General features: G+C 45.9%; 1 protein-coding gene across 7 annotated transcripts in view; it reads left to right on the forward strand.

Annotated features, from left to right (window-relative positions):
* The first annotated feature begins 393 nt into the window (after nt 1-393).
* The window catches only part of nfixa (nuclear factor I/Xa), a 113,518-nt gene continuing 102,539 nt past the window's right edge, over nt 394-11,372 (forward strand). For 3 of the 7 annotated variants that reach the window (XM_031871925.1, XM_031871932.1, XM_031871926.1), the window contains exons 1-2: nt 974-1,605; nt 8,433-8,516. In XM_031871925.1, the coding sequence (XP_031727785.1) occupies nt 1,603-1,605; nt 8,433-8,516 (87 nt within the window). In that variant the 5' untranslated portion in view covers nt 974-1,602. Of the gene's footprint in view, nt 611-973; nt 1,606-8,432; nt 8,517-11,372 lie in introns of those variants that run through there. The other 4 variants (XM_031871931.1, XM_031871933.1, XM_031871927.1 and 1 more) reach the window with 3 other exon arrangements.

Consider the following 11,372-nt stretch of genomic DNA (forward strand, 5'->3'; position numbering starts at 1 on the left):
TTCATTGCGTCACTCTGTGGGGAGACACGGTAACAATGCATCTGTGTTCGATGTGTTTTTATAAAAGTTAGCTAAACTACATCATTGCCATGACACAGACGCATTTATTATAATTCTAATCCCAAAATAAGGAACAAAACTTCAGTTTAGTTTTACATTTCAGGGAATGTGATCAGACGTTCCTTGAATGAACCCTTTGAACCCAATGAACCTTTTTTTTCTCGCTTGATCTTTGCTCCAGACTGCAACATTACCGAAACTATACGGAAATCAAACTGCAGGAAGCAGCTCGGGTCTTGCCCACAGTGCCGCTCTAGAAACCTCCGGAGCAGTGCATGGCGGTAGGTCGGAGCCGGTGCAGCCCTATATATAATCCCCACCGTCCGTGATTTAGCCCCCCGGTCCTCCTAATTCTCCCAAACCCCAGCTGCTCCCCTGGCCGCTCCGCTCTCGCTGCGACAGACTGTACACCGCTCGCTTTATTAATAATTCACCCTAATAATTCAGTAGTTCGACGCTGCCGGCTGAAGCACCGGCACCGTAAACAACTGCCCTAATTCCCCGTCTATAATCTGTGTGTGTGTAAACTGCAGGACCCACGCTGCTGAAGGTGAGCTATTTATAAGTGGTTGGTTTTTGTTTTTGTATTGTTGTTGTGTGTTTGTGTGGGAGGGTTGCGGAGGGAAGTGCGAGCTATCTGTCGTCGCTGCCGCCGGAGCGCACGGAGAGCTTCCATTTTACGCGCCGAAGCACCCGGCGCCCCGGCCGACGTGTCGCTGTGCAGGCATTCACGCTATCCGCGCGGCTGCAGCGATCTGAAGAAGCGAAAAACACGCAAGCTGCTCTTTCATCTCGTCAGCTTTGAGGAGGAGGAGGCGGCGAGGGACCAGGGGTGTCTCCCCCACCCCCCAGTTTGTGTGTAGCGCGCGTGTGTGTGTGGAGAGAGAGGAGAGAGCGAGAGAGAGAGAGAGAGAGAGAAAGAGAGAGAGAGAGATACGAGGGTAAAACAGATCGGACGCGCGGCGCGGGAGACAGCCGCTTTTGGACACGTTTTGGAGACAGAAGCTGCCCGACTGCACGCGGGGGACAACCCCCAAAACAAACAGAAAACAAAACTTACTTTGCATCGCCTCACCCGTCCATTCGTTTGTCACCGTGTCGTTAAAATTATTTCGGGGAGTGATTATTTTTTAAATCATTATTATTTAGCGTCTCCCAATCTGCTGGACGAAGTTTGGCGGCTGAAGGACGCACCTCGGGACTTTGACGCAGACGTCTCCCTGACTTCTGGCTGCTGGACATGGGTCGCATCTGAGGGCCGAGCTGCGGTAGACGGACGGACGGCTCGGAGCTGCTGTCCTCTTGTCCTCCTATCGCTTGCAGAGTGGACCCACTTTTGAGAGAGCGTGTTTTTTTCCCCTATCTGGGCCGACGTGTTTAAAGCTCTTCTTTTTTTTTTTTTTTTTTTTTTTGCTTCCGGCAACAGCGAAGAGACCAAGTCTTCCTCCCTCAGCCCTCGCTCCCTCTCTCCTTTTTTTTGGAAGCTGAACTTTTAAAGGAAAATGGGGCATTGAGAGGGTTGACAGATCTCCCCAAGCTATAATGGTACGTGCTGTGTAACTCAATAGTTCCCCTCTGTCGGCTCTATAGGGTAAAGTCTATAGGACTGGACCGAAAGCAAACATCGCTTGTGTTTAACCGAATCCCCGCAGCCAGTTTAAGGCTTTTTGTTTTTACATTTCTTTGTGGAAGATCAGTACTTCAGAGTGAGATCTGGCTGCGGAGTGCGAGGCCACAGATGACGATGCAACGCACCTGCGCGCGCGCGTGTGTGTGTGTGAGAGAGAGAGAATGTGTGTGTGTGTTATGTGTAAATTCGCCATGCTTGCCTGCCAATTTTGACAATTCTGAACTCGATCAACCACATTTATACAAAAAAAACTTGAATATGCCGATGTATTTCAATGCAGCTCGATATTTTTTATGATGAAATATGTTTTGCGTGGACGTAACTTTTTTTGCTCTCCTTGCGCGTAATTTCATGAAACTACCTTCAAATACATAACAACCTTTTTCATAATTAGTATGATATCATATAAATCCATTTTTTCTCCCATAATTCGAGCTGATTTCCCCTCACTGATGGCTGAACGTTGTGCATGCTGAATTGTTTGCAGAGGCGTGTGAGTGGCCCAGTAAATACAGATTGACAAAGTGGAGGCTGATCTGCGCAGCTCAGATCAAACATAATAAAACGCACGCGCGACCACAGACTGCGGAGATCTGAAAGCCCAGTATACTATGTGGTGGATATTAATTATTATATTATTATTATTGTTATCATGATGATATTCTGAAAGGATCCTGTAAATCCGCGTGGAGCAGGGCTCCTCTCCACCTTGCACCCGGGCTGTGTCTTTTTCTGTCTGAGGCGGCTGCTGCTTTTCCTTTTTTTTCTTTTTTATCAATGGGCACTTCATTTGCTTAGTTGATGACACTTTAAAGCGACTACAAGGGGGAGGTGAGGTGACACAGACCGCCTTTGTGCCCCCCAGAGCAAGTGCGAAATGAATAAGAGCTTAATGTTGATCAGAAAGTCAGAGGAACAAATATTCTGGTCTGATGATTTTTTTTAAAACCCCCTCAGCATTTAGAGAGATAAATATTATATTTCACCATCTGCTCAAAAACTGTTTTTATTGCAGTTTTTGTTTCTTTTTATCATCATTTATATTCCTTGACTTTTATCTGTCTCTGTCATGTTGCAGTGCAAAGCTGTGTGGAATTATAATGACCTCAAATTATAATTACAATGGCCTAAAATCGTGACCTACTTTATAGCTGGTCATACTCTTCAGGTGCCATACAGTATAAAATACAGCTGGCAGAGTTGATTTCTGTGAGGCTTTGGTTGAACAAAGACCTGTTCTGACGCAATGATGGGACGTGTTTGTAGAAACATAGAAATACAACACTTTAGATGGGAACAATACATGCACATGTCAGAAGTTATTCAGATTTTATTTTAATTTTTTTTGCCAGCAATATTCCTTTTGCACCAATACAGTGGCTCTTTAAACACACGTGAGGTCAGACCTTCCTGTATCAGACATTTAAATAAAATATAATGGTTTATAAACTGAAACACGACTTGGATGTGTTTTTGAAACAGTGATGTCTCACCAATGAAGACAATAAACTGATTTATTTATTTACATTACATTGACTGCATATGGTGCAACGACTAAGTCATGTATAGTTTTATTTGCTAGAGGTGTTTTTTATATGTTGCCCTGAAACCATCTCAGATTCAGATCGAAGGGGACGTTCAGTGACATCAGCAGTAAGTTTCGCCTCATCAGCAACTTTACAGGAGCAACTTGATTCCGGTCCCCCAGATTGATGACACACCGCCGGCATGCGTGTATACATATTTTCGCATGTCTTGAAATCTCAGGTGCGAGAATAATAACTTTATTACGGGGGTCAACTGCCAATAAAATGTTTGTGAGCTCAACCCATTGTCATGCGTCCACAACAATACGAACCAGCCTGGAGCGGTTCAAAATGTCACATTTCAGGCCACATGTGATTTGTCATGTAAGCTGACCGATCGTCCTCCAATCTTTCTGAAGGTGCGCGGAACATCAGACGATGGCTCGTAAATGGCAGCGATATCATAATGCTCGCTTTGTTTTGATTGCGGCCCTGTAATTTCACAGTTGGTTGCGCTGCTTGCAGAGAAAACCTGCCAACCGCTGAACCTGTCTGTCAAATCATAGCCAAGACTCTTATTGGTGCCAAGCTGCGAGGTGGGCATGAACCGTGCCGTGTTATTCAATACATTCTTTTTTAGAGTATCATTTTAGTTGGAAGTGGGTGAGACATTTGAATGGAGCTCAACACGTTGCCCTATTGAGTCATAGTGTGTGTGTTTTGTAATGTAACTCTATGCTACCTGGTTTTTGTGGTAAACTGTATTAGAACCATAACCACAAGAAAATCTCCCCACGGATCAGTGCTTGTGCGACACAAAGGGCCAATTGTACTGGCCCAAACCTCATTGTTAAAAGCACATAGCCGGAGCGACGAGGCCTTAACTCGGTGCGGTTCCCCCAATTTAAAAAAAAGCATGTAGTAGAATGGTTTGCCCGTGGCGTTGGGTTACTTACAGGTAACGAAGGTGGCGAGCAGTGTGGGAGGTTCACTGTGACAGTCAGCGTTGTGTTTATCTAAAGGCCAGCCTGTCGAGCAGGATCAGTGGTTGACAGGCAGGATGCCAGGCCAAAGCCAATCTCGGGGCGTGCCACAATGTGTGTTCAAACTTGTTTCGCCGTAACCGTTTTGTTGATTGTATTTTATTTTATTTTTTAATACATGGATTCACGACAGCTATTGTTTAGTCTGGCATACTTTCTATCTATTACTCAGGCATTCAAAACTATTAACCTCGCCCAGCTCATTTGTATTTTAGCATCTTTGATTCCGACCACACACACCCGCCGATAAAGGTTGAACCTCCGACATTACCGAATGTTTTTTTTGCCTACTGAGATAATCTCATCCTCCTGCATTCATACCTCCTGAAAAGAAAACGTCATGCCTGAGAGTCCCGCCGTGTACTACTGTGTGAAAAAACTATAGTGTAAAACACAACTGCACAATTAAGCCCATTGCAATCTTCAGCCCGGCATCTTGGCTGCACTACTGGACCCACAAGTGGAGTGAAATAATTAGCCCCACTCTGCTCACCCACCCAGCCATCCTTCTTTTCTTTTTTTTTAACACAGCCCCTTCAGTTTCTCATCTTCTTCCTTATCCTCCCAGAGATGGCTTAGCGGAAAAAGAAGAAAAGAAAAAAATCATATTTTTCCAACATTTTTCCCCGAGGTAGCTTTGGCAGGGACTCACACGGCGGCCATTTCTGCCTTTCATACACCCCTCACACACCGTGGAACAGATCGCCAGTGCGGCCTGGCGTCTTTGAAGTGGTTGCCATCTCACGCAGGTTGGCTGGACTCTTTCCTTACCCCCCTCCCTCTCACCTCCCATCATTCTCATCCTGTGCCTTAAACTTGGCAGTGTTATTTTTCAGCCACCAAATCACGCTGATAAGACACAATGGTGGTGATAATAATTATGTTTTTTTTTTTAAAAAGACGGACTGACAGCGCTGATAGCGCTTGTGGTTGACGACTGTGTGGCGGCCAGAATGCAATGCTTTCTGGAAACGAGGGAGAGGACCGCACCAGGTGCTTGGTTTGAGTGTGTAAGCATGTGCGTAGCCGCAAAAAACAACGTGAGAGGCAGTGAGACGGAGAGGAGGATGATCATTGATACGTTGCCATTCATGTGCTTTAAAATGGAGCCATCTGAGAACAAATTCCACCAACAGGGCCTTTCATACACAAAGCTCTGTGGAGGTGTGCGTGAGTGTGAGAGCGCGCACGCGAGTGTACGAGCAGGTTTTCGGAGATCTCACCTCCAAAGAATTTGGCCATATGGTCGTCAACACATATACCCAGAGAGAGAGAGAGAGAGAGAGAGAGGATAGGGAGCGAGCCAAGGAAAGACGGTGTGAGAGAGTCAGGGAGAAAGTGAATGAGAAGTGTCTTCTTTTGTCAGTGGAGGCAGCAGGAAAGCAGTTTAGAAAAGATCCTGTACCCCTACCTTAGATCAGATGGCTCAGACACAAAAAGAAAGAAAAAAAAATCCACCATCACATCCCCTACTCCACTTATTTGTGGAGTGGGAAAATCTGTCTCAATTAACACATTTGCATTGGGCGATGATGGACTCCAAATAGGTCACTGACTCAATCTCCCGCCTCCGAATCTTCCCTCTAAAATGTTAATTAAGGAGGGCTTTGAGATTTTTCCGCTCAGGGCTGGCCATATGGGCCGGGCATATGCTCTATATATATAGTACAATATATAATTCATACACTGCTGCAGGAGAGAGTGTTTGGGGGCATGGAGTTTTTTTGGGGTGGGGGTTTACTACAAAGGGAGTCGGTATGTTCTGGCCTCTCCAGTGGCAGGTACAGAGTTTAGCCTATTCATTAGCTTCATGTTATTCACTGTTGCACAATGGGATTGAGGTTCATCAACACCTGTTTCTTTGGCTGACAACATAAAGAGGGCATTTAAATTCCTCTTTGCCGGTTGGTTGATATGAAATGAGAGAAAATGATCTATTGTTGGAGTGCAGTTGCCTTTTTTAATTTTTTTTCAAACAGCTACTTGGGGTCAAGTTAAAGGATGAGTAATATTGAGATTCTCTGTATGCTCAAGGATATTCTCAAATAGTCAGCATGTCGAACCAGTTCTTCCAGTGCCATCCTGCCCCCATTCACCAAGCAGAATGGGACGGCGGCAGCCAATAAAAATTGAGCTTTCCGTCCCAACACGCGGCCGTTTTTTTCGGTCCCAGCCAATCAGAGGAGGGCCTGCTATTGCACCTGACCTTGTTTCTGGCCAGGCACAGCCAATCGCGGAGGCTCTTGCACACCTGATGCATTGTGGTCTGCCCACTGGTAGTCGGCAGGCGCGCCTCACATAGGTGGCGTGGATCCAGGCCCATTATTGTGAGCGCCGGCCAATCAGATGCGTTGTCTCATTACCGGATAAGTGCGGCCTGGCAGACTTTGAGCGATTGGAGTTTGTGTTGTGTGTGTGTGTCAGCACGCATGTGTACGTGTGCATCGGAGCAACTCTGCTACCCCATTCCCATAATGCTTTGCAGCCTTATCAGCAGGCCTCTCTCTCTCTCTCTATCACCCCGTTCCTGGCTTCGTCCTCTTCTGGAGACTCAACAATGAGCACTGTGTTGCACCCTTTAAGGAGCCGGAGGCCTTGGCTATAAAAAAAAAAAGAGACTAAAAAAAACATGTTTATGGACTAATAAAGATGATTAGAAATCTCACAATTGCAGAAAAATGGAAGGTTTGCGAGCGCAGATTATCTGTAATAAAAAAGCTGAGGGGAGAGACGGGGGAGAGAGAGAGGGAGAAGGAGAGTTAGCTGTACAGACCTCTCATTGCGAAGGATATGAATAGCCTTTGTTTTCACCACAACTCGGGGCTGTGTGGTCTGCCAATGTCTGGCTCTTATTATGGGGTTTGTGTCTGCGTAAGTGGCATGCACGTGTGCGTTGGTGTGTTTGTGTGCGAGGCCAAGAGCACATGGGAGTGGAACAAAAAAAAAACCCAAAAAGCATATATATACGTGCAGGTGGGTGCAGCATATATACGTGCAGGTATTTTCAGGAGGGTGAGACTACATGCGTGTGCGTTTTAAATGTTTCCACACAACAGATACACTGTTTTTCTCCCTGCTCCCGCTCAATAAATGTGGCACGGGGTTTCCGGCTGGCACAAGCGCGCGTACACGCTTTTTTTTTTGTATCCGTTCGAGTTGTGAAATGAAATAGGATTTCACAGAACGGCACAGCGGCTGTGGGATTTGGGCTCCCATCGGCTAAGTAGAGTGGGATAGGTTGATCCAATCAACGGCAGAAACTGCAAGGAGAGCCCGTTTCACAGCTCCGGGCCCTGCCAGAACCCTGCCTGCCTGGCTGCTTGACTTAGAATACAAATGAAGCTCCCTGAATGCACACTTACACACACACACACACACACACACACACACACACACACACACACATGCATGCACACTGGTACTTACAGACAGTCTGGCTGGGGATGTATAGTGCAAGAGATGTTAGCAGGCGCTGTGCTCTCTATGGAGAAGTGACATCAGTCGGGGTTAGGAGGCTGTCTCATATAGCGCAGGTACATTTATGGGATTGTCTCCGTGTTTGATCCTGGTGACTTCAGGACACGATTGGTCACAAATGTCCTTTTTCTCTGAACTTTATTTCTTTGGGTCAATGTAGCTTAAAGAGACGGCTTGCAAATCAAAATTACGTATTTTTCCTCTTACCTGTAGTGCTATTTATCAGTCTACATTGTTTTGGTGTGAGTTGCCGGGTTTGGAGATGATTTCTGGGAAAGACACATTTTTGTTGAGTTTTTCAAATACATTTTTTTGGCGCCTTCTGCACCACAAGCCGAGTACCATATAGTCTCATTATATTGGAAAGAAGGCAGACAGCTCGACGGCCGATATCTCCAACACTAGGCAACTCTCACCAAAACGATCTAGACTGATAAAAAGCACTACAGGTAAGGGGAAAATATGTAACAACAAGTGTCCGATATAAAGTTGAAGGATTTCAATGTTGTAATATTTTGAAATGCTAGTTTATTCCTCCTTCTGGGAACTCATATAAAGCAACAGGTTCAAGCAGCGTCTTAGTGCCAAAAAAAGGTTGAGATCTGCTTCCTAAGAGAGTCGTCAATTATATGACAGAACTGTACTACTGAAATGATAAAAGTTTCAATAAATAACCATCTTATTCTTTTTTCTTAGGCTACTGACACCTACCTGGTGAACGACGACCCCTCTAGAGGCCCAGGGATGCCTGAATGTTTCCTCGTGTCTGACACGTATAGGGTAAATACACACACACACACACACACACACACACACACACACACACACACACTACAAGCTCTCTGCGTCTGTCCTTGTCATGTTGATGCCCCAAAATTTATTTCCTGGACACACAAACAAGCCCAGTCCTTTAAAAGTAATCTCTTTATGAAGATTTACAGCGGTTGGAGGGAGGAGGGCGTTCAGAGGGCAAAGACTCATCAGAGCATTGTTGAGTTGGAGGCTCTTGGGTTAATGTGTCCAGGAAATACACGCATGCTCATACATCCACCGCATGTCATCATGGCCTTCCTGTACTCATCTGTCGACTGCGCTGAAGTGTGTCGACGGCGCTCTGCGAAAACACTGCATTTCCTCAAAATGTCAGCTTTTCTGACGTGCAGGTTTTAAAATAAAATAAAATACGCCCCCCAAAAACTTCAAGATATGACATTTAGTTGTGACAAGTGTTTTTTTCTGTATCTGTAGAAAAAGCATATTTTACAGAGTTCACAGACGGCCTTCGGCCCTGCGTGCTGTAATCCCACGTGCTGCATTTACCGCTTAAATGAAGAAACTATAACGTCACACTAGAGAAATAAACAAACACGAGCAGATACGCAGTAATCCGAGGCGGGTCGGGTAAAAAAAAATGTATGTGCCGCCATTGCACACAGTGAGCGTGTTTAAAAAAGCAGCAGGAGTAACACATTGCTCCGCGCACACACACACACACGCGCTCACACACACATTCCGATTGCGAACAGATCCAAAGAGTCTCCGGGATCCTCGCTGTGTATGATATGCTTGTTAGCCATAACGGCCGGTCTCTCTGACTGCATATGCCTGTATGCATTTGACTGGCGTGCTCCCTTCCCAGAGCACACATCAACAGCTTAGTCAAACAATATTTACACTGCACGGCGTGGTAAACGCTACACTTACACACATTTTCCATTCCCATATTTCCTGGCTTTTTTTTTCTTTTTGAAAGGCGGCCTCAACCACCTGTCTCACACATTTAGCATGCTAATGGCAGTGTCAGTATGCTACATCACTTTCAATATTTAATGGCCTAGCCACAGGCGATGGTAAACAGCGAGTGTACCGGGCAGAGCCGTGTGTCAATGGGAGACCACAACATGCTAACTTTAGACACACCATATGGTTTTCTCGTGTGCCTTGTTGAATGGCAAACATAGTCCCAGGAACCACTAGAGCCCTGCACGCTCGAGGGGCTTTCGGTTGGTGACGCTCGGACAGGGCCGTTTGATCATGGCCAGCAAGAGAGAGAGAGAGAGAGAGAGAGAGAGAGAGAGTGTGTGTTTGGAAAGAAAATCCTGAGTTTTTTGTAACCCCTGCGGTTGCTATAGTTTGTTTTTTTACAGCCAAGTTGCCTGTGTTGAATATTGAGATGGATGTCTCGGCCCAGGCTGCAGCCGGAGACAAAGGCGGCCAGTAAAGTCGAAAAAAAGGGTCAACTTGTGTGTGTGTGTGTGTGTGTGTGTGATTAAGACGGTAGAAAAGAGAGAGGGTACAGCAGAAGATTATAAAATAGATAGAAAAAGAGGGAAAGAGGTCACCTAAAAAGAAAGTACTGAGAAATAGAGAGAGAGAGATATATGGGGGTGGACGGAGAGAGAGAAGGAGGGAAAGCGAGGGAGCACACAAAGGCTTTGTGGTTTTGGGCCTGTGCCGCGGCGGGGTGTGGTTTGGAAAGAGGAGAGACTCTGGGAAAAAGGAATGGACTACACCTCAATGTGCTTCACTTTCATGCACTTTTATTTTTGTGTTTTCATCCGTTTTTCTCTCCCCCTCAATCTTATTCGCTCTCTAGTCGCTTGTGCCAGCGTATCTTTGACCACAAGACATTTGTGGTTGTGTGCTTATTATGCATGTGCGCGTGTGTGTGTGTGTACTGTACATTAGATGCATGTGTGTCTGTGGTGCGAGTGTCTAAGTATCCTACATAGGCTGAGGTCTCGTAAAGCTGCACAGCTTCATATCCCCCTGAAAAACTTGGCATTCGAACGCGGGGGTGACTTCAAACCCTGAAAACCGCACCCTTGCACACACACACACACACACACCCACACTCTCACTCACACACATGCACAAGGCAGGGGCTTATGTATAATTGCAGGCACTCTGCCTGCATATATGAGTTTGATTAGGCTGAGGAGCAGGGAGCGGGCAAGGATAAAGCCGAGCCTGATTAGAAACAGAGTGTATCGCTTCCATACAATAGGAGTCACAATGAAACTGGTTCAGACCACTTTGTCCAAGTCCAGGTATCTTTTGTCTCCATATGCATATGTACAGCCCACTCAAATATGAATTGGACTGTGTTCAAAAAAAAAAAAAAAAAAAGAGGGAAACCAGGAATGCGAGCGGCATCGAATAAAATTACAAGACAGTAAATTTACAACTTGCAACTTTGGACTTATTTAGTTCACCGAGGGCATTCAAGGTGCTCCCTAGAAATATTAAAAATATTCTAATGCAGACGAGGGGTTTTCTCACCCCAAACTGCACAGCTACGGCTGCGCTCAGGCAGAATGAAGCCACCAGAGCCGGGGCCTCAAATCCAGCCGTCACACCTCGTAAAATTAATTAAACACAAATAAGTTTGGCCGACGTTTGAGCCGACGTTTGAGCCGACGTTTGAGCTGCCCTCGGGTGCCGCTGTCAGCGGCACACCTTTTTAATTTACAGTAACAAGAACTCAAGTTGAGAACACGGGGCCTCTTGCACTTAAGACACTTGAATTAGTTCACTGTGTGGAAAGCTGACGGGCTGACAGAGCACCTCAGCCAAATCTGAGTTGTAAACCTTTCCTTCTATATTTTTTTTTGTGGGGGGGGGGGGGGGGGGGGG

Source organism: Anarrhichthys ocellatus, unplaced genomic scaffold (genome assembly GCF_004355925.1).
Source record: "Anarrhichthys ocellatus isolate YVR2014 unplaced genomic scaffold, GSC_Weel_1.0 scaffold61, whole genome shotgun sequence".
Lineage (NCBI taxonomy): Eukaryota > Metazoa > Chordata > Actinopteri > Perciformes > Anarhichadidae > Anarrhichthys > Anarrhichthys ocellatus.